Source organism: Neovison vison, chromosome 12 (genome assembly GCF_020171115.1).
Source record: "Neovison vison isolate M4711 chromosome 12, ASM_NN_V1, whole genome shotgun sequence".
NCBI lineage: Eukaryota > Metazoa > Chordata > Mammalia > Carnivora > Mustelidae > Neogale > Neogale vison.
In genome coordinates, this window is record NC_058102.1 from 65,435,457 (window position 1) to 65,459,233 (window position 23,777).

General features: G+C 41.1%; 1 protein-coding gene and 1 long non-coding RNA gene across 4 annotated transcripts in view; one reads left to right on the forward strand and one right to left on the reverse strand.

The window, feature by feature from the left end:
- Positions 1-11,852: 11,852 nt before the first annotated feature.
- On the reverse strand, positions 11,853-15,370 carry LOC122892246. Its single transcript, XR_006381393.1, has 2 exons — positions 15,336-15,370; positions 11,853-12,303 (listed from the first exon to the last, which is right to left on the reverse strand). It is a non-coding gene; the product is annotated as an uncharacterized LOC122892246 (long non-coding RNA).
- Positions 14,922-23,777, forward strand: part of TMTC1 (transmembrane O-mannosyltransferase targeting cadherins 1) — a 256,320-nt gene continuing 247,464 nt past the window's right edge. For 2 of the 3 annotated variants that reach the window (XM_044228522.1, XM_044228524.1), the window contains exon 1: positions 14,976-15,341. In XM_044228522.1, coding sequence (XP_044084457.1) covers positions 15,034-15,341 — 308 coding nt within the window. In that variant the 5' untranslated portion in view covers positions 14,976-15,033. Of the gene's footprint in view, positions 15,342-23,777 lie in introns of all 3 variants that reach the window. The other variant, XM_044228523.1, reaches the window with a different exon arrangement.

Sequence of the window (23,777 nt, forward strand, 5' to 3'; positions counted from 1 at the left end):
TGATTGGAAGGTAGGGTTAATAATAGGGGAGTCAGCAGTGTTTGAGGGCATTTAGAGATGCCTATCTCTGGGGTATTTGATTGATTTTGAGGGACATGAATGAACATAGTAGGGTTTTTTATCAACAGTATTAGCACATATAGTTATAAGGAAACTATGAGTTTGCCCTTAACAGTTAATGATAATTCTAGTAAGTTTAGGAGAGAGAGAGAGAGAGAAAAAAAGGTCAAGTGCCACTTTACTTGATTTGCAAAGCCTTGTTTCATTTTGTCCTAAGAACATCTCAAAACGTTTGGCCAAATCTGCCAGGTATATTAGGGAAACAATTTACAACTCAATGAAATCCACTAACTAAGTTCTAGTTCTAGCTTAAGGAAGGCCATCCATGCACAAAAATGAGGGGAATGCAGCAGAAGCAATTGTCTGTGGATCTATCTAGAACTTTGTCAGAAGGAACTGAAAAGATACTTTTCAAATCGCCTATAGATTTACCCTTTCTTTGTTTAGAAACTAGATCAATTCAATTCAGACTTTGTTGAAAATGCAACGGGTATGGCCCCAGGAAATAAGCCTTGTCTCACATCTTATGCTTTCTCTTCTGTTCAGAGGAATCAGGAATAGCTGCATCCTTTTCTGAGCCTTTCTACTCAATATTTTAGAGCTAGACTTTACCATCTGAAGAACTTACTGTTCTAGCTAGTTTAGTTCAGGTAGGTTGGGATTCTTAGTTCCTAGTAGTATTATAAGTTCTTGGTAAATATTTGTCCTTTTTTCCTCAGGACTTGGAAAAATCCGTTTGCTTACAATCTACCTGTTTCTCATTCTATTTTGGTGGACTTATATATATTTTAAAAGATTTTATTTATTTATTTGACAGACAAAGATCACAAGTAGGCAGAGAGCAGGCAGAGAGAGAGGAGGAAGCAGGCTCCCTGCCGAGCAGGGAGTCCGATGCGGGGCTTGATCCCAGGAGCCCAGGATCAGGACCCGAGCCAAAGGCAGAGGCTTTAACCCACTGAGCCACCCAGGCGCCCCGGTGGACTTATTTTTTGAAGAACTTGTCCTTTGGGATGGGAGCAGAGCAGAAGGATGTGTCAGGATGGAGGGCTTTGGGGGAAAGAGAAGAGGATCCTGAAGAGAGTGGGAAAGAGGAGGATTTGGTGTCTAGAGCAATATTCAAAGGAAGTGGAGTTCAGGTGGGGTGTAGGAAATGACAAGATTTTAGTGAAACTGAAATGTTTTCAGTTTTTCCACACTTTTCATTAGCTTTGGACCAGAACAACAACAACAAAAATCCTTTCATGAAGTCAGAATTTTGGTTAGAAGTTTCTTACCATGAAAAAAATGGCCAAGCATTGAGTGTTAGGAATTTTGCCTTTTTGCCCTTAGTTATCTCTAAGATAGATACTTTCATCATATTAAAAGTTCAGCAATGTGGCCACTTCACATTCCACATTATTTTTAGTGAAATCACACCGTTTTGTAAGATATGCATAAGAATTTGAGTCAGAATGAGAATACATAGCAGATGAAGACATTTGGCGTGGGAGGTGTGACGATGGTATGAATTGCCCCCACAAGTGTGGTGAAGAGACACACAGGTGTTGCTTTAACACCACTTATCTTGGCCCCCATCAGAATCTCTGACTTCAGATCTGACAATGGTCAGCCTCCAGTCGACGGAGTTTTTGGAAATTCCATCTCCAAACTCTGGAGCCCAAAGATGGAACAGAAGGAAAGATAGAACTTGTAAGGTTTCCAGACGGTGACCCAAAGCACAGTTTGTCTTTTGGAGAGCTACTGCCTCACAAGACCTTAAAGTTGTCGGTCTTCACGGTCATTATTGGAAAAGAGTAAGTGATGTGCCCATCACTGATTTTTATGGTGGGACTTGAGCCAAAGGGCTTGTAAGGGTCCTCCCTTTGAGTACCATGTCTGTGCTGCTGCTGCTAACATGTAATGTGGTCAGCTTAGGTTTTAGGGCTGGACTAGAGTAGAGCTGGTAAGCCTCTGGCACTTTTATTGCCACAGTCCTTTCCCTAGCCAATGAAATGCATTACCGATCAATCACAATAATTTTTTTTCTGCTCTACAGATTACCACTATCTGTAGGTATAGTATCGGCTAAATTGAGCATCTCTTATGTGCCAGAAACTCTTCTAAGCACTGCAGAAATTAAGTCCTGTAATCCTCACCTGAGTGCTTTTTAGAGATTCTATAAGCCTGCCCAAGGTCACGCAGCTAGGAAATGCCAGGTCTAGAATTCAGTCCCCAGCAGTCTGACTGGAGAATTGCATGTTTCATACTGTGTTGTCAGACCCCTGGTCAGAGGCAGCACACACAGTGTAACTAGAGCTGATATTATGAGTGTGCACTGTAACACAGCTTGTGAAAATATTGAAATGCTTTCATAAGTATTGGCAGATATTGTCCCTCTGCTGCCTTCACCTGGCCTTTCCCTTGGGACCTCCTCTCCTAACTCCTAATAAAAGACTTAATGTCCAGCCCAGAGAAGAGCTTCCAGAAGTTATCTCAAGGATGAAGGCTGGTTCTGGTTGGTCTGTGTTGGCCAGTGCCTCTGCTTCATGAGTCACTAAATATGGAGTTTAAAATATCATCTCTAGATGTGACACTTCTAGATCTTGGCTCTAGCAATAAACAGTATCAATATTATGTACATACAATCTTATTTAATGTAACATTCATTCACACTTCATACTGTAATAAAACCATATCAAAATATAGAAACAAATACTTTAAAAAGTAAACACGACAACACTTTTTAAATGAACTCTTTTACTGTGTTTTTCTAAGCTCCTTTTCTCATCACTAGCCAAAGTTCATTTTCCACTAATGATAATCACGCTAATGTTGCTTTCCCAGTCACTTTTCAAGATGATAAAATTAGACTTTCTGCTTACTTTTTTTTGTACCAACTGTCTGATTCCAAATTTCTCAATGGAATGAAATTTCACTTTTATGACCATTATCTCCCGGGTAGAACAATTCTCCCATCCATTTCCGAGCCGTGTCTTACTGCTTCTGAGAAGCTGCCAGTCATCTTTGAGATGCCCCAGGACCAGAGTCCCTGAACAGAGCTGGCAGGTCAGTGGAGGTATGTGAGGTCTGGAGCCCATTCCGCTGTCGCCTGTCTGCACAAATCCCCTTCTACTCCAAGATTCCATTTCATTCCAGGACTCTGGTTCTCGCTCCTGTCTGTGAATAACCACTGGCATTTCCTCCTGTGAACTCTGGCTGCTGACCCATTCTCTGTCTCCATTCCTCTATTCCTGTCTCTGCTGCAGGCTCCACCTTGTGGCAGCTCTTGTCACTGACCCACCCAAGCCTGGACTTCATTTTGGCTAAGCGCCGTGGGACAGAACTGGCTTTCTCTGAGCAAGTTTCTTCTGAGATGTAATTTAGATACTAGATGCCTTCCACCGAGTTCAAACTGTTCAAGTCACAGCTGGGCCCACAGCTTGGTAAATTGAATTTGAAAGGGACCAAGTTCATTCTGACTTGTAAGACTGTAAGAAGAGAACCACTTAACAATAGAAAAACAACAAAAAGTGTTTATTAGGAATTGTTCTTCATTCACACTTGAATAGTAAAAAGAAATGATATTAAATTGTAGCTAAATAATGTTAAATAAAAGAAAAATTAAGGGAAGAGAAAGTTAAGAGAGTAAGAGACCCAAGACTTTCCTTCTTTGGAGATTTCAGAATATTTGCAGTAATTTTAGGCAAGGCAATCTGGAGGAAGAGCACTGACCTTGGAAGCTTCCTTACAAAAAGAAAGCAGGTGAAGTGGTTCTAAGTCAGAAATCAGAATTAACATCACTCAGGGGAGTGACAACGTAGAAAGTGAATCCTATAACTAGAAGAAACAGGTGTATACCTCCAGAGTGTGAATTTATTCACTTTCACTCAGAAATTTATAAAATTCTACAAATGTGTCACTTTCTACTTTTTAAGCATTGTATATTGTAATAGAAAAAGAAAACAGTGAATTTCCCTCCTGCCACAAGGAACAACTAAACATCCAGCTTCTGGAAGTCCTGTCTTCTATCCATTTATGAATGCATTCAAATATTTATGTATTCCATCAAGTAACAAATATTTGATTTGTTATTGTGTGCGGGCAATCTGCTAAGCCCCAGGGGCAGAAAGAACAGTGCTGCTCCTGATTTTGGTAATTTAAAGCCAGTGGAAAAGGTTTCCAATAGTAAAGCATTTATAAAGCAGAAAAATATTTGTGAAGTCCTAGCCTTCCTACTATATAAGTCAGTTGTATTATTTAAACCTTCATAGTTCATTGTTTGAGGTGACCTGTACCTACTGTGTTTAAGAAGTTTATTCATATCACTTAATCTTTACACTTCTCTTACATACACCATTTTAGGAAGAAAACACAAGAGAAAGGTTTTCTCTTCCCATTCTCTGTTTACTTGCAAACCATATTGCAGTTTTGTTAGGATTTTTAAGGAGGAACTGACTGGAAAAGCAGAGTGTATGTTAGTACTAACCCCTTTGTTGCCTGTCATTCTTTTTAAAAAATGTGTGTGTATGTGTGTGTTGTATGCAATATGACACAACAGACCTACAATATGTGCATAAAGCATCATTGTAAAGCCTAATGACTAATTCCCAATTTGTCCTCTTCCCAGACGATTCAATGATCTCTGAACACTTCAAGTCCATGAAGCCCCCCTTAACTGGCATGCTGTTGATGTCATGTATGTTTCTGTCCTTTTTTAAAAAAAAGCTTCTCTGAGAGATAATTTATATACCATCAAATTCACCTTTATAAGTGTAGTGTACAATTCAATAGATTGTAGTATACTCCCAGGATTGTGCAACCATCACCACAATATAATTTGAAGACATTTTCACTTTTATTTTTTTTTCCAATTTATTTATTTTCAGAAAAACAGTATTCATTATTTTTTCACCACACCCAGTGCTCCATGCAAACCGTGCCCTCTATAATACCCACCACCTGGTACCCCAACCTCCCAACATTTTCACTTTTCTAAAGAGAAATCCTGTTGCCACTAACAGTCCTCCCCATTACCCCTCTCCCCGGCCCCTGGCAACCAATAATTTACTTTCTGCCTCTATAGATCTGTAAGCATGCAGTTTCAACCACATTTAATCACATATCACCGTATTTACCATTTAAATTGCATTCTTCTTCTCCCTCTATACTTTCATCTGGAATCATTTTCATTCTGTTGGGAAACCACTGTTAGCATTTCCTTTTGTACTGGTTTTCCAGTGATACACTCTTTCTGTTTTTGCTAGTCAAAATCTTACTTTTCACCTTTGCTGAGATGATCCAGATCCCCAGACGCTGGGCTGGAGTTAGAAGTGGTGGCCTACTTCCAGTTCCTCTTTATTTCTAGGATGGCTTCCTCGGGGTTCCAGCTCAATGTAAAAGTTGGGTTACCAGAACACCTATCCTTGGCAGAACTTGGACTTCAAGAGTGTTTTATTCTTCCTGGTGCTTCCAGGATCAATGCTCTGTTGAGCCTCTCACTCATCCTTGAGGCCCAAAGGGCCCCAAACATTGGGCTCACCCTTTGTCTTCTTCTCTTGGCCTGGCTCTTCACTGCTGTTAAGAATCTGATGTTATGAGGTAAGTGTTGTTTTTTTTTTAATTTTTTTTATTTTTAAAGATTTTATTTATCTATTTGACAGAGATCGCAAGTAGGCAGAGAGACAGGCAGAGAGAGAGGAAGAGAAGCAGGTTCCCCGCTGAACAGAGAGCCTGATGCCCAGCTCGATCCCATCATGACCTGAGCCAAAGGAAGAGGCTTTAACCCACTGAGCCACCCAGGCGCCCCTGGTAAATGTTGTTTAATCTGATTTCTCTATGTCGGCCAAAGGAGGATTGATTAGAATTGTCTAATTCCCTATTATAGGGAGGGAAAGTCTCTCACTTTCCTTTCCCTTATTTCTGATACCCATGACATTCTTGCTCTCTCTAGAATACCAGTTCTCTATCTCCTACCCTCGAGTTAACAACAAACAGAGTAGAGGAGCTTAAGAGGAGGACCTGTAGCTTAAAAGGAAAGAAACCCAAAATGTCCTTGAAGATCCTAGGAAGGGACTATCCTTGGAAAAGTAGAGTCTTTTCATCATCTTATTTTGTTTATTTATTTTTTTGTTTTGTTTTTGCTACTCTGTTTTCACCATAAACTCACCATAAGCTTCACAAGGAAATTTTTTTTAAGTTTTTTTTAAAAGCATATTGAAGGAAGGATAAGCATTCATGATTAAACAGCCAAATAACTTTGCTAATAATTCTTTTGTAACCATAGGAAAATATGAAAAATTTCATATATGAAGTAATTGTTAACAATTTATGTCATGTGAAGTTAAAATTCTGGAAAGAAATATTATTAGAGTTTTTTGTTTTGTTTTGTTTTGTTTTTTGAGAAGCAATATGATCCTGCCAGTCCAATAGAAATATCAGAACAGCTGGATGACTCATTGGCAACTGAGGCATTCTCTGACATGAGGAACCGAGAAAATTTGTAGTCTCCATCCCACAACTGCAGTGAGACAGTGATGAGCAAAAAAAAAAAACCTACAATTGTCCAACCTAAATCTAGGTTAGGCTGATAGCCATATTCTTAGACTGAATGACTAAATAAGTGAATGAATGAATGAATGAATGGCCAGGAATTGGGAAGAGATATCTAAGAATTGTTTAAGAGCGGATTTTCCATAATGGAGAGAAACAGAGGTAACAAGAAAATTGAAGAAAGAGACAGAAAAATCATCACCACTGTCACCGTCTTTCATCAAGGCTCTACTTTTATTATGATCTACTATCTATCAGGTACTCTTCAAAGCTCTTTACTCAGCTCAGATACTCTTCATACTTGCCCTCTGAGGTACTTTCAGAGTATCTCTTTGGAAACTGGAACTATGCACCATGGTGATCTGGCAGAGAAGGGCCCAGTTCTCTGTGCACACCCTGAATATAAACCGTTGGAAGCAAAATGAATTACTTTAGAACAAGTATGGAGTACTTTGGTATTGGAGTACCAAAATTTTGCTACTTCCAGGGAACATAGATTCAATGGAACCCTCCTTCATTCATGAGCAAGTGATCAATTTGAGGGCAGACAATAACACTCAGGACTAGTTTTAGTGAAAATAAATTATAGCTAAAACTATAGTAGCCATCTGGGTACTTATTTGTGCCCAAATTATTGACTTTCTTTTTAAATGGTTCTTCCTATTATTTTTCCTGAATTTTTCACATTTCATAGGCATCTTATTCATAGCAAAACTTGAATATGGTCAATTTAATCCTTGTGTGGTAATTTTCACTCACCTGATAATATATTGGCAGAATAATAAAAGTTCTTATGGACATCTCCTAAAAAGTACCCCCAAATACAGAAGGTATAATCTTCTTAGGTCTGCTTAAAAATTTATCAGAAATACATTTGTTCCAATAGAAGTGATAACATCTAAAATTTTAAATTTACGTGTATTTGAGTATAAGACTTTATATATATGACATATGTATATATTCATATATATGAAAACACTTTCTAATGATAAACTTTAATTTTTATGGAAAGCATCACTGTTTTAGTACCCATGCCTCCTGGCAGCTATATTCCACTGGCTCAGGGATGGTGAGGGTTTCAAATCACAGGCCAATCAACTTATTCACAGAGAGTGGCAGCCTGGGTGGCCATGTTGAGAAGGATTCCAAAATGGCCCATGGAGTGAATGTGCAAGACCATTACAACTGACTGTGAAGATTTTTATAAGCATGGTAAAGGAGAGGATTTATGGCCTGTTTTGTGGGTTTGGCACCCCTGTTTCTCATGCTACCACCTCTTAGTAGCTGTTATCTGAATTTTGGGCCGAGTATGAAGGAAAAAAAATTGGGGCGCTTCCATAAATACAAATCAGTTAGCAACGACAGCATTTCCAGGACGCTCTGATACTTCGAGGATAAGCATAATGGTCATTCTCTTTAAAAAGGCTAAGATGCTCTCCTAATCCCTCAGACTACTTTAGAGGGAAGGAATGAAATCACTGAATAAATGAGAAGAGAAAGAGTATGTGAAACAGACTGTAAAGCAAGAATCTGTTTCTACTTTGTCTTCTGTCTAACCGGAAAGGCCATAAGATTCAGCCTGAATCCAAGATGTGCAAAGAAGACATAAAATTATTTAAAAACAATAACCACCTCCACCACCACAGCAACAACAAAAATCCCCTGGCTGTCTCCTTCATAGAACCATGGCCAAAAATAAAATCTGAAAGACATTTTCTTTTTTTTTTTTTTTCCTGTAAGCTGCAGCGGGACCTGAAAAGATTCACTTGTATCCCTCTCGATGATCTCACATATGGAAAAATAGGCCAAGAAAGAAGACTTAGCAGCACAGTGAGAAAAGATGGGAGACTGTTATTTCTCAAGGGAAATTATCTCCAGATATAATCTTATTTTTTGACAAAGAAAAACTGGCATGGTAGGTTCTCCAACTACTTTAATAATGTAGGAAATAGGCAATGTCCTTGGCTTTTGGCAGGTATTTTATTAGCTTTTTAATGCCCAGAGCCTGCTTATTTTGTCTGTCCCCAGACCTTCTGAGGAAAGGTGGGGAATGGACCTCAGGATCATCTGTGAGGTGGGGAATTTCTTAAGAAAATAATTTTTTATTTCAACAAAACATAGATAAATGTGACATATCAAATTAAATATGTGAAAGCCAAGTGTTACTGTACAACATAGGACATAAAACAGTATTGGTGACTCATAAATATTTTACATAGACCAAACATGCTTGCAGATTTTTCTCATAATTTGTTCTTTCTTTTCTAAAATAGTCATTGGTTTTGAGCTGCACCATCTACAAACTGACAATCACACATGAGTTCCCAAAGTTAACTCCCCACCAGCATTTATGCAGGGGCTCTAGGTTTTTACGGTTTTCTTTATTCCTTCTTCTCTCCCAATCTCTCTCCCTCCCTTCCTTCTTTCTTTTAGCTTAGTTTTGTTTTATTTTCATAGCCTTTCCAGAATATTTTAAATAGGGGAAAAGAAGGGAGTTTAATATAACAGCTTTGACAATGCCTGTTGTTTCTTCCATTCTTCTTCTGGGGTATCCAGTTTCTTAAACGAAAAACTTTTATATTACAGAAGAATTTAAAAGTAGAAAAATAGTATTAAGGAGTACTTGGGCACAGTCTCCACAAGAGTACCCCTGCATCTGATACCAATTGCACGTGTAGGGCGTTCCCCAAACCACCCTGTTTTGATAATTTGCTGGAAGGATTCATAGAGTTCACTGAAAACTGTTATACTCACAGTTAAGAATTATTAAAGAGAAAGGATACTGATGAAAATCAGCCAAGGAAAGAAGTGCCCAGAACAGATGGGAGAAGTACCAAACAGAATGCCCGTTGTGTTCTCTCCATGAAGTCAAGGGTATGTCTCTATCCTGACATTAATATGTGATAATGTGACCAGAATATTGCCATTGGCAAAGCTCACCGGGTCCTCTGGTGTCCCGAGTTTTTACTGGGACTCAGCACATAGTGCCTGCATGGCTGACCTCAGTCATCAGCCCCTCCCAGAGGTCAGGCTAAGATCTTTAGTCACTAGATTCCCTCAGAAGTCAGAACTGATACTGTGTGACCCAAAGTTCCCGTCATAAACTGCATTGTTAGACTGTCTGGTGGCCAAAGCCCTAGGCAAACAAAGGCACTTCTGTGAGGCAGGAAATTCCAGGGACCTAAAGTTTATCTCCCAGTGGCTAAGGCAAAGGCCAGGCCTCTCTTCAGGTGAGGCTAATACTTCACTACACAAGTATAGTCTTTCCTATGCCTCTGAGTGCCATACTTAAACTCAAATTCAAACTTAACGATACCAATAATAACCAAACTTATTTCATCTGATAGTGTGCTAGAGTCAACTCATACTAATTGACAAAAATGGATTATTAAATATTTAGGAGTTTTTTGAGCTGGCTGTTAAACACAGGTGTTATAAAACACTTAGTTATATAAACATATGGATTAGATTAAAAACAAAGATAATAAATGTTTAAAACTCATCATGTTGTAATTATTTTACTATTAATATGCCTTGATCTTATCTAGGTCTACTGTATCTGGTGAGAATTACGTAGAATGTTATGCTACTAGGCCTTTCTTCCTTTCTCTGTGTTCAGTGACATCATGTTGGTAGCATGAAATTGACCATGGTAAGAATATTTACACCAAGAAATTCGGCAAATGCTATGAATCACAACTTTTTGGATGCATTTTAATTTTGAGAAGCATCTTTTTGTTGATCCAACTGTTACTAGAACTGTTTAGAGTATTTTATAGGTTATGACAACATTAAGATAAATTTCTGAGACGTTATTTCAAAATATAAATTGTAGTACTTCTTTCTAGAGCTAATGATTCTGATGGGGTAATTTTTCTAAAAATTTTAACTCTTCATACAAGTCAGTTGTAAGCCTGAATTTAATGTTAAAAATGCAAATTGATACATAGCATTTGAATGTTTTTTCCTTTCTTTTTTTTTTTTTTTTAAAGATTTTATTTATTTATTTGACACAGAGACACACAGAGAGAGAGAGAGAGAGTGTAAAAGAGGGAACATAAGCAGAGGGGAGTGGGAGAGGGTGAAGCAGGTTTCCTGCAGAGCAGAGAGCCAGATATGGGCCTGGATCCCAGGACTCTAGGATCATGACCCGAGGTAAAGGTAGATGCTTAAAAACAGAGCCACCCAGGCACCCCTTGAGTGTTTTTTTTATGATATTTTCTGTAAGTTCTGTAGGTTGTACAAGAAAAGTGTATGACTAAAGTCTAAAAATAAAAATATATGTAATTAAAATTTCATTCATATGAAAGTATTTTTTTCTCTTGTATACAGTAATCTAAAATGGAAATGTCTGTTTCCAAGACTGTGGATATTTGCTTTGCAGTGTTGCAGCAGCTTTCAAAACCAGAGATTCTGAACTCTAGTAAGTACTTGCTATGCTTTATTTTAATGTACATGTGTATGCTTTTATCTTGTAGTGATTTGCTGACAAAGTTTATTGCCTGAGAGACAGCAAGTACAAGATCACAGATATTGTTTAATTTTAATTCTGGGCAGAATTCAGAGATACATCCCAGAGATGGGAGTGGAAGCCAGTTTATGTCCATGAGGAACCCTCTCCTCTCTCTGGGGGCGGCTGCTGCCATGGCTGCCACCAGCCTGGGCCAAGCCCGGATGCAGCCAGTTCTCACACCACACCTCAGGCTGTCCCATGCTTGTCCTGCCTAGTGCTGACCAGCTTCTTCAAGTGCATATTGCCTGTCCTATCACTGGTGCAGGGGGTGATGGGGTGAGAATGTTTTAATTTTCTTGTTCTTTTTTTTTTTTTTCCTATTTTTTTTTTCAAGAGCGGGTAATAGATAAATAACTAGATCACGAACATTTATTTTTAACACCAATTATATTATCAGCTCTTTTTCTGAATTTATGACTTTATAAGATTGCATTTGTCCCTTTATACAGGGTGTATCTGAACGCGGTGTTTATTAGGCTGGAAAAGCAGAGTGGGCAGTAATTTGAAATTTGTTTTAGTAAAATACCTACTTATCCTTGATTTATTTTTAGTTGTGTCCTAATTCCTTTAAGGACCATGGTACATTTTAATTTATATGAGCGACTTAATCTGTATGACTGTCAGGCACTTCTGTAATAATTTATGTTTTAAATTGCTCTGAGTGGACAAAAGATGTCTTAGAAGGTAGTATTACTCTAATTTTAAATCCTTTAAAAATAATCAGAGACTAAGTAACAAGAATGAAATCTCATTTCCTTTTGTACCCATTTATTAGCCAAGATGAGTGCTTTACACCTTAAGAGAGAAGCAGAGGGGATGATGGACTGGCATATCAATGTAAAGCCACCTCTGACGTCACTGCTTGTACACTGTTTTCCTGGAACACAGAACAAGACTGAGATAGGAGGGGATGGGGTTGCAAAGAACTGCTCAATTTCTAAAAAGTATTTACTTACTGCTTCGTGCTTGAGAGGACTTGAGAGGAATCTCAAACTCATCATCCAAACCAAACAGAAGAGAGATCCCACTGAACATAGAGGAAAACTTAATGAAACTGAGCTCAGAAACCTGGAGTCCCACTTAAAGGTTTCCTTTATCTTTTCCCTTTTATCTCCTCCATTACCTTTTTGGTGTTTGGAGTCAGTTCTCCTCCTTCTACCCTTCTCTCCATTGTCATGGAGAACTCTGACAACTCACTGCATCTAAAAAGGAAAACAACTCAGGTAAGAAGAGGGTGGGCTGGGCTGTTTAAGGATAATTGGAGGGAGAAAAGGTCTCCATAAAAATCCGTTATTAGTCACTCTTTGGGATTAAGACCTGTCTCAAGGTAAGGATTTTAGGTAAAGAATTGATATATTGGCTTATTAAACCTATAATCATTTCAGAAAAGATAATTTCATTATCCTAGCCAGCTGTTAACTTAGAAAGTTAGACTTTTGGGGCACCTGGGTGGCTCAGTGGGTTAAAGCCTCTGCCTTTGGCTCAGGTCATGATCCCAGGGTCCTGGGATCGAGCCCCACATCGGGCTCTCTGCTCGCCAGGGAATCTGTTTCCTCCTCTCTCTCTCTGCCTACTTGTGATCTCTGTCTGTCAAATAAATAAATAAAATAAAAAAAAAAAAAAAAGAAAGTTAGACTTTTAGGGGTGCCTGGGTGGCTCAGTCGGTTAAGCCTCTGCCTTCGGCTCAGGTCATGATCTCAAGGTCCTGGGATTGAGCCCCTGCCCCACAATGGGCTCTCTGCTCAGCAGGGAGCCTACCTACTCGTAATCTCTCTCTCTGTCAAATAAATAAATAAAAATCTTAAAAAAAAATAGACTTTTATAGTGTTAACCTTATACACACAACCACACAGGCACACAATTTAACACATTGTAGCATAGGGTGTTCTCTTAATATATTTCTTTTAAATTGATGGGCAGACAAAGAGGAAAGGCTGTATGTACTGTGTTCTTGGGGAAGAGGGTAGATTCAGGTGTCTTGTAGGGTCTGGGTATTAAACCTATCAAGGGTCAACAAGTTTTAACCCAAGGATAAAGACATCCATGCTTGGGTTTCTCAATTTCATTTCACTAAGTTTCAAGTCACCAAAGTAAAATGGATGAAATGCATCTTGACTTTGGAATATTTGCCTTCATTCACTGGGTTTTCAACTGCTCGGATACATCCTTAAAAAAAAAAAAAACACACCAAAAAATTGGTCACGCAAATGCTCAGTTATTATAAGAACAGTTTCTGCCTTTTATTTTATTTTATTTTATTTTAAGATTTTATTTATTTATTTGACAAGCAGAGATCACAAGTAGGGGGAGAGGCAGGCAGAGAGAGAGGAGGAAGCAGGCTCTCCCTGCTGAGCAGAGAGCCTGATGCAGGGCTGGATCCCAGGACCCTGGGATCATGACCTGAGCCAAAGGCAGAGGCTTTAACCCACTGAGCCACCCAGGCGCCCCTACTTTTTTTTTTTTTTTTTTTTTTAAGATCAATGAACCTTTTAAGAATTTTTGAAGGATAGGAATAAATAAATTTTGTATTTTTTCTCTTTGGATATATCAAATTCCGGGTAACTTAAGTAACATAGCAATGGATATTTGCGATGGGACTCAAAGAGTTAACAGACTTGAAATCTGGAGAAATTCTAGCAATCATTATTCTGGGATACCTAATTTATTTACATCCATAACTAGTATTTTTAGAAAAAGAAAATAACTTTTCAGAAGCATGGGGAGATTGCGAGTCAAAGCCAGAGGCCTTGATGTTTTAACTTTTTTCGTTTTTTTTTTCTTTTTCCTCAAGTGGTATTGACTTAGCAGGAGCAGTTCAAACAAGCCCGCAATCCAGGAAATAATCATCAGACCAAGTGATCCACTTAGATGGGAAGAAAAAGTAATTTGCTCAGCATCTTCAGGATCGTCTTAAAGAGTTTCAGTAAGAAATAAAATGAGAAGGAATGTTTCAGAAAACAATTCCATGCCCAGACCCAAACCCCAAATCGAAGCTGGGACTTTTCCTAAGTGCGAGCAGAGCGACGGGCCCTGAAAGTCAAATAGCCCGCGGCGCCCCTGAACAACCCGCACAGGGCGGGCGGGAAGCCCTCGGCCCGCAGACCCTTTCTCTTGGTTTCGGGAAGGTACTTCGGGCAGCTCCGTTTCCCCCACGGCCTCCCCCAATGGAGGCTGCGAGCGCGGGGCGCAGGCGGATCGGGGACAGAAAGGCCCGGGGAGGGGACGCGGACAGGGCGACGGGACGCGGGCGCGGGCGGGAGTGTTGTCCGGGGTGCTGAAAGCCGGGAACTTCCCGGGAAGCCGCGGCCACTTTTCTCTGGGTCGGAGCGGGGGGTGTGGGGTTTCAGGGTGCGCACCTGCTAAGCCCGCCCAGGTCCTGGGCCGGGAGGTGCCGGCAGATGAGGCCCTCCTGACCCCGTGGGTGGGGGTGGTGGGGGTGCGTGACTCGGGGGTGGCGGTGAGTACGGGCGGGAGCGCCGGGCAGGACCCCGGGGCCCCTTCTCCGCCTCTCGGGCAGCCCCGCGCCGCGACCCCGCTCCCCCTGCGCGCGAACTCAGGCGCGGGGGACGCGGGCGCCCCGGGCTGAGTGCGGCTGCAAGCCGGGCGGGGGAGGAGGGCGCTGGGGGTGGGGGGGCGGCCCTAGTCCGGGGATGGAGGGGGGCGGGTGGAGGCGAGAGCGAGCGGGGCATGCGCAGTGGGGCGGAGGAGGTGGCGATGGCCGGGGGAGGCGGGGGGAGTGCTGTTTATTTGCAGCTGGGCCAACTCGGCGGCGCAGGCGGCGGCGGAGCGCGGGGCGCCAGCGGCGGGTCCGGCTGCCGCCGCATCATGCCCGAGCCCACCTCCCGGCAGCCGCGACGCGCCACCGGGGCCCCGGCCGGGGAGAATGCCAGACGCCCGGGAGCGGCTAGGGCAGCGGCGGTGGCGGCGGCACGATGGTGGTGACAGGCTCTGCCCGAGGCGGCGGCGGCAGCGGGGACCGCGCGCCCTCCCGGCGGCGGGGCTGCGGACTCGCGCCGGCCGGGGCCGCGGCGCTGCTGGCCGGGGCGAGCTGCCTATGCTACGGCCGTTCCCTGCAGGGCGAGTTCGTGCACGACGACGTGTGGGCGATCGTGAACAACCCCGACGTACGGCCGGGCGCCCCGCTTCGCTGGGGCATTTTCACCAACGACTTCTGGGGCAAGGGCATGGCCGAGAACACCAGCCACAAGTCCTACCGGCCGCTCTGCGTCCTCACCTTCAAGTGAGTCCCTTAGCTCGCGCTTGCAGCCGTAGCCGTTTCTCTTCGCCTCTCGTCCGAGCGGGGAGAAGTTGCGGGACCAGCTCGGGGGGGGGGGTGTCGTTTCTTTTCTTGGGGCCCCTTCCTCTCCACGCCTCCCTCCTCTGCTGCTGTCCACGCCACTCCGCGCCGCTGTCCCCGGCCCCGCTTCTCTGGGCTCCCGGGGCGGTTCGGGAGGCGCGGGCTGGGAGTTGGGATCGAGTTTCTCTGGAGTCTGCGTTCTCGGCGGGCTGGTCTCTCGGGCTAGGGCTGGGAGCGGGGCTGCTAGAGCTGCTCCCGCACTTGGTCAGGTGCGACCGCGCGAGCCCGGCGAGTTCCGGACTGGAGGCTGCGGTGGGGATGCTTCCAAGTTGGGAATTTCTCGGAGGTTGTTGGGCAGCCTTGCTGATGGCGAGAGAATCAGTCCCTTTGGGGTTGCGTTCGGAGGAGAGGAGAGCCGTGCCAGGACTGCACGGGTTTTGAGGAGGCGCAGCAGTGGGAGCGGAGGCTCTCCCCCAACCTGCAGTCTTGGGCTGCTCCCGTAGCCTTTCCAGTCTGCAGGTCTGCGGAAGGGCTCGGGATTTAGATAAGATGCAAAGCAAAGGAAGGCAGAGCGTGGGATCCTCTGGAGATCTGGTGTCCCAGTCGAAATAGTTTTTGTTTTACAACCTCAGAGTCATGATTCAGCATTTCTGGTGTGAACGAAGTGTAAAAAGAACCGAGAGAACGCCAGGGTTTTGTAGGGTGGAGTATTTTCTTGAATTTAAAAGAGGGCTTGCTTCAGAAGGAAGAGGAGGAGGGCTTTGTATGAGTGTTACCTCGTACACTGTGAGCTTGACTCAATCCTTTTTAATTTGGCTCAGCCTTTAAGCTTATAATGTGCCGGACAAAAACTTGAAATATTGGTTCAGTATCATCAGTGTTTTAAGCCTTTTCCAGTGGGTGTAATATGAATCTGTCTTTATGGTAATAGTTATTCGAGACGGGATACGCAGCTTGAAAAGCTTGCCTGGGGTCAGAAGGCCAAGGTTTCTTGACAGGTGGTTGTGATGACTTAGAAAAGGAAATCATAGCAGTTTTCAGTCAGGGGCTTTTGACTTAATTCTTGCGTTGAAAATTCAGTGTTTTAAAAGAGAGTGAGGAAATTGCACATTTGACTCTGAAGAGAGTATTTTGTAAACATTAGTCCTCTTGGAAAGTGGTTTTGCTTTTTGGCTGAAAGATAACCTCAGCTACTGAGTGAGTTGCTCAGTACTCTCGGTTTTCCAAATGTTTCTTAAAATCTTAGATGACACAAATATATATGTTCATCTTCTAGATCGGCCTGCCTTTTCATTTATTACAGTGAGGACTGATGGTTCATTTAAGGTGTGGAAGCTCACAGCATGAGATGTGCTGGGATTGTAACAGCCATGGAGACTGTCTTGATCTGAACATTTTACATTTTAGAAAAGGTTAGGGCCAAATGCCAGTGCCCACTTGGTGGAGGATGGGAAGAATGTTTTCACTTCTTGACTTTCTAAAGTGTTTTTTCATGCATGCTGGAGATGGCAGGGACAGAAAAGAGGAGTGGGGAGGGAAGTAGACAATGAGGCAAGGCCACTGATGAGGAATGTTAGCATGGGTTTTGGGAAAACGGGTAAGGAAGGAGCGTTGCAGAGCGGGGCCAACTCCTCACTGTGTTCTCATTGGTTACAAAATGCAGATTTGCGTCTAAAACCATTGCTCTTTGTATAATCTCATTTTACTGGCTGTATAACATATACTTTTTTTTTTTTTTTTGAGAAGATTGAGTTGCAGATCTAGAGAGCAGCACAGCACTAATCAGAAAGGGGTAGATGTTTTTTGAGAAAGAGAAAGCTCGTCTTTCCATGTTCACAGGTGTGAATTAAAATAAGACCTGGAAGCTTTCTCCACACTGGATCTTCTTGTGCAACAGCATAAGGAGAAGTCTGGGGGTGGGGGGTACTGTTGATGGTGCTAGACTCATACAACTCTAAAGGTTGTTGCAAGGAAGAACAGAAAATCAAATTTATTAACTACTCAGTGTGAAACAAGCATTGGCCTGAAACTCTTTACATAGATTAAGTTTTTATGATTTTTGTTTTAGATAGTTGGTGAAAATAAAGTGGCCCTTTAAATATATATACACATATATTTTAATTATATCTTAAACTATGTTTTCTTTTTTTAGTAAAAATCTTTGAGAATTCGAGATCATTTTTATTTATTTTTTTTCTGGTAAGAACACTTAACATGAAATTGCCATTTAGAATTTTTAGGAGCACAATAAAATATCATTAACTCTAGACACAGTGTGGTAGAGCAGATCTCTGGTGCTTACTCCTTTTCCATAACTGGGACTGTATACCTGCTGAACAGCCGCCTTCTCCGGGCTCCACCCCTCCGGGCTCCACCCCCAAATTCATATGGAGAGTAGAATGATGTAGGTTGTGTCCATGTCTTAGTTATTGTGAGTATTGCTGCAGTGAACTTGGCAGTGCATATATCTCTTCAAGATCCTGATTTCAATTCTTTTTGATTTTTAACCAGAAATAGGCTTGCTGGCTTATTAGCTGATTGTATTTTTAACTTTTTGAAAAATCTCTATACTGTTCTCCATAGGAGCGGCACCTTTTAAGTTCCCACCAGTAGTGTACAGTGGTTCTAGTTTTCTACATCCTTGCCAACACTTACCTTTTTTTTAATAAAAGCTAGCCTAATGGTGTGACAGAGGCGATAACTCCTTATGATTTTGATTTTGATTTGCATTTCCCTGAGGATTAGTGGTGTTAAGTATCTCTTCATGTACATACTGTTGGCCATTTGTCTTTTTTTTTTTTTAAACTATAATTGACATATGATAACCTATTAGTTTCAGATGTATACCATAGTGACTTGATGTTTTTTATGTATTATAAAATGGTCCCCACTATAGGTCTGGTTGCCATCTGTCACTATACAAATTTATTACAATATGATTGACTGTGTTCCCTAGGCTGTACATTACATCTCCATGACTTATTTATTTTATAACTGGAAGTTTGTATTTCTTAATGCCCTTCACCTATTTTGCCTGCCCCCCCCTCCCCCCCCATCCCCTCTGGTAACCAGTTATTTGTTTCCTGTGTCTGAGTCTGTTTCTGTTTTGTTCTGTTTGTTTTGTTTTCTAATTCCACATATAAATGAAGTCTTGTGGTATTCTTCATTCTCTGACTTATTTCATTTAGCATAATACCTTCCATGTTGTCACAAATGGCAAGCTTTTCTTTTTTTATGGCTGAGTCTTTATTGAGAAATATCTGTTCAGGCCCTTTGCCCATTTTTTCATCCTTTTTTTTTTTTTTTTTTTTACCTTGAGTTGGAGTTTCTTACGTATTTAACATATCAGATACATGCCTTGGCTATTCCATTGGTTGCCTTTTAACCCTGTTGGTTACTTCCTTTGCCGTACAGTGGTTTTTTAGTTCGATGTAGTCCCAGTTACCTCATTTTTTTTTAATTGTTTGTACTTTTGGTGTCATATTTAAAAAAAATCATTGCTAAGTCTAACATCATGAAGTTTTCCCCATTTTTTTTTTTTTTTAAGATTTTATTTACTTGACAGGGGGAGAGCGAGAGCGAGAGAGAGTGAGGAGACCGCAAGAGCACACAAGCTGTGGGGGGAGGTGCAGCAGGCAGAGGGAGAGAGAGAAGCAGGCTCTGCACGGAGCAAGGAGCCTGATCTGGGGCTCTCTCCTGGGACCCTGGCATCATGACCCCTGTTTTTCTTCTGGAAGTTTTACAGTTTCAGGTCTATTTAAGTTGTCAGTACATTTTAAGTTGATTTTCGTGTATAGTGTAAGATAAGCATCCAGGTTTATTCTTTTGCATGTCGACACCATTTTTCCCAACACTGTTGAAGAGACTATTCTTTCCCTGCTGGGTATACTCGGCCTTTATGTTGAAGATCATTTGACCATGTATGTGTAGGTTACTTTCTGGCCTCTCTATTCTTTTCCATTGGTAAGTTGTGTTTGTTTTTATTCCACTCCCATACTGTTTTAATTATTGTAGCTTTGTAATATGGTTTGAAATCAGGAAGTGTGATGCTTCCAGCTTTGTTCTTTCTCAAAATTGCTTTGTATATTCAGGATTTTTTGTAGTTCCAATTGAATTTTATGATTTTTTTTTTGTTTCAGTAAAAAAAATCTATTTGTATATTAATATAGAATACATTGACTATAATTGGCTTTGAGTATTATGGACATTTTAACAATAGTAAGTCTTCTACCAATGAACGTGGGATGTCTATTTATTTGTGTTTTCTTTAGTTTCTTTAGTCGGTGATTTATAGTTTTAATTATACAAGATTTTTACCTCTTTGGTTAACTTTACCTCTTTGGTTAACTTCTCCATATTTTATTCTTTTTGATGCTGTTGCAGATGGGATTGTTTTTCTTAATCTTGGATCATTCATTATCGGTGTACAGAAATGCAGCTGATTTTTTAAAGTTGAAATGCAGATGCAGCTGATTTTTGTATATTGGTTTGTATCTTGCAACTTTACTGATTTTGAATATTCTAGCAGGTTTTTTGTCTTTAGGATTCTCTAACATAAAAAATCAGTGCCATATACAAACAGATAATTTTACTTCTTTTTTTTTCCTTTTTTCTTGCCTAATTTTTCTTGCCTAATTGCTCTGGGTAGGACTTTCAGTACTGTGGGGAAGAGAAGTGCAAGAGTGGGCATCCTTGTCTTTGTTTTTTTTTCCTTGTTCTTGATCTTAGAGAAAAAGCTTTCAGTTTTTCACCATTGAGTATGATGTTAATTGTGGGCTTTTCATGTATGTTCTTTATTCTGTTGAGATACTCTTTCTGAACTTAATTTTTGACACTTCTTACCATGAAAGGTGTTGAATTTTGTCAGATCCTTTTGTTGCATCTCTGGACATGATCATGTAATTTGTACCCTTCATTCTGTTAATGTGGTATGTAACATTAAGTGAGTTGTGCATGTCGAACCATTCTTGCATCCCAGGGATAAAACCCAGTTGGTTATGGCTTATGTTCCTTTAAATGTGCTGTTGAATTCAGTTTGCTAGGATTTTATTGAGGACTTTTGCATCTGTGCTTATCATAAATGTTGGCCTATAATTTTCTTTTCTTTTTTAAGATTTTATTTATTTATTTGACCGAGACACAGCGAGAGAGGGAACACAAGCACGGGTTGTGGGAGAGGGACAGCAGGCTTTCTGCTAAACAGGGACCCTGAAGCAGGACTCGATCCCAAATCCCTGGGATCATGACCTGAGCTGAAGGCAGATGCTTAACAGACTGAGCCACCCAGGTGGCCCTAGTTTTCTTTTCTTATATTGTCTTTGGCGTAAAAAAAAAAAGGAAAAACCCTTCTCATTGTGAGATAATTGTTCATTTCCATACAGTTATAAATAATAATACAGAGTTTTTCCTCCAGGGTTTTCCTCCAGGGTTAAAGCATTGCATAACTATACTATAATATCACAATGAAGAAGTTCACGTTGATACAATCCATAGCTTTTATTTAGATTTTACCAGTTTTACATGTACTCTTTTTCTCTTTTCTTTTTTTTTTTTTTTTAAGATTTTCTTTATTTGACAGAGAGAGAGAGATCACAAGTAGGCAGAGAGGCAGGCAGAGAGAGAGGGAGAAGCAGGCTCCCTGCTGAACAGAGAGCTCAATGCGGGGCTCGATCCCAGGACCCTGAGATCATGACCTGAGCCAAAGGCAGAGGCTTAACTCACTGAGCCACCAGGCACCCCATACTCTTTTATTTCTGTTGTGTGCATTTCGTCCTATGCAGTTTCGTCACATGTAGATTTCCAAGATTACAACATAGTCAAGATACAGAATGGTTTCATCATAAGGATCCTTCCTGCTTCTTTATCATAGTTATAAACACCTCATTCATAACAACCCCCCAATTTGTAATACCCCAACCTGCTCCACAATCACCACTAATCTCCATGTCCATAATTTTGTCATTTTGAGAGTGCTATATGTGGAATCATGTATATGTAACCCTATTGAGACTGGCTTTTTCTGCATCTATCATAATTCTCTAGAGTTTATTCAGATTTGTTGCATATCAGGAGTTCATTCTTTCTGTTGCTGAGTAGTAGTCTGTTGTGTGGCTATCCCACGGTTTCGTCCTTCACCTGTTCAAGGACATCTGGGTTGTTTGCAGTTTGAGGCTGTTACAAACAAAACTGCTATAAACATTCATTTACAGGTTTTTTGTAAACACTGGTTTTATTTCTTTGGGATAAATGTCCAGGATTGCAACTGCTGGGTCACATGGTGGTTGCATTTTTAGTTTTTTAAGAAACCAATGAACTGTTTTCCAGACCCTCCCCCTCCCATACCTGTATGAGTAATCCAGTTATTGTGCTTCCTCATCAGCATTTGGTATTGTCACTTTGATTGTAGCCATTCTGATAGTCATACAGTGATACCTCATTGTGATTTTAATTTGCATTTCCCTAATGGCTGATGGTGTTGAATATACTTTCATATGCTTATTTGCCCTCTGTATACCCTCTTCCTTAAAATGTCTCTTCATATATCTTTTGTCCTAAGTGGATTTTTTTGTTTTATGTTGAATTTTAAGATTTCTTTATATATTGTAGGTAAAGGTCCTTTGTCATCTATGGGGTTGGCACATACTTTTCTCCCATTCTGTAGCTTGTCTTTCCCAGTGCCAAACTCAGACCTAGGTTTTGTTGTTGGCTTTTTTTTTTTAAAAAAAATTATTTATTTATTTATTAGAGTAAGAAAGCATGCCTGCATGCACATGCAGTTGGGGGGAGGATCATAGGGAGAGACTCTGCAAGCAGACTCCCCTTGAGCTCTGTGCAGTACATGGGGTGTGGGGGGAGGGGGGAATTGATCCCAGGACCCATGAGATCATGACCCAAGCCAGAACCAAGAATTGGACACTTAGACCAACTAAACCACCCAGGTGTCCCTCAAATTTAGTTTTTATTAAAATAGTTCATTATCTTTGATTCACTGAATGAATGTCTCACATAATCAAGAGCTAGAAATTACCTTAAGAATAAACAATAAATAAATAAGTTAATAAATAGAGATGTGTAATGCTTGTTACTATAAAGGTACTTGCATGCATAGAAATGTATTAATCAGTTTTTCTCACATAAGAAATCGGCTGAAATTGGAGTAAGGAAGTGGATTTTTAGTGTCTACCAGATTGTGGGGCAGGGTGCAAAGGAAAATGAAATCAGTTTACCAAGATATGATGGCTTTGTATTACACCAATTTATTGGAGTTGGAACTCTGTTTCTTGGAAATTCTTTCCCTTTATTGCACTAGGTTATAGTTGTACTAGAGAAATTTCTCTGAGATTTGGAAAGTGAAGTGGCCATGTACTTGGTCAGAGGGCTGGTGTAGGTGTTGGTGCTGTCACAGCTCCTGTGGGTTGTCACAGACATGCCAGCTAACCCGCTGCTGGCTAGGTCCATGGCATTTCCGGCTCTCCAGATCATGGTGCTTGAGCTACCTGGAATCATGGTGCAGGTGTGTGTGCAGCCCTGCGGAAGTGCGCCAGACTGTTTGAGCCACTCGCATCATTAAAGTTGGAGCCTTCCAGGCTGTGAGCTGCAGAGGTACCTTCGGGTTCATGTTCGTTGCTTCTGGCTCTTCTCAAGTCCACCCATCCTTCCTCCCTCCTAAACGCCTGCCTTGTGGGCATTCCATGCAGACAGAAGCAGCAGGCTTGCATAGGCTGTGCAGCGAGCTTCTACAATTGGGAAAGGTCAGATCTCTACAGCAGATCTCTCTTCTTTATCATTTCTGGTGGTTCTGCTTCTCTATGCAAACTTTAACTGATACAAATGGTTGTCTCTGTGTTCCTTGACGTGAGTTTAGAATTCTAATGAATTTGTGTTCACAGTCAAATCTTACATTGGTCTTTTCATAAGATTATTTTCCAAAGGCACACAGAAATATTTTTTTGGACCATTGTAGAGCAGAATCAAAACATCTGTGAAAACTTAATCTGCAGCAGTCACCTTTTTATTTTGCTTCTTTATCCTCCACTGGCCATGACCTATTTTTAACTCTGGAATCAGAACATTAAACCCGTGAAGTCACTCTGTAGGCACTTAATTGACACAGAACCAAAACCCATGATGCCCATAACCCCCATCTTGAAGAATGGCCCTGACTGATTTAAAAGGTGCTTAGCTTTTTAATTTTATTTCCTCTCTCCCCTTTTCCTCTTGAGAAAAAGAAAAAAAAATCATGGTGGATTGTTAGCAGAACCATCCAGATCAGGAAGCAAGGAGAAGCTTCCTTCAACAAGAAAGAAGCAGGGGTTTTCCATGTTAAAGATGGGGAAACTAAGGCAAATGAAAGGATTTTAAACTCTTGAGTCTCTCTGC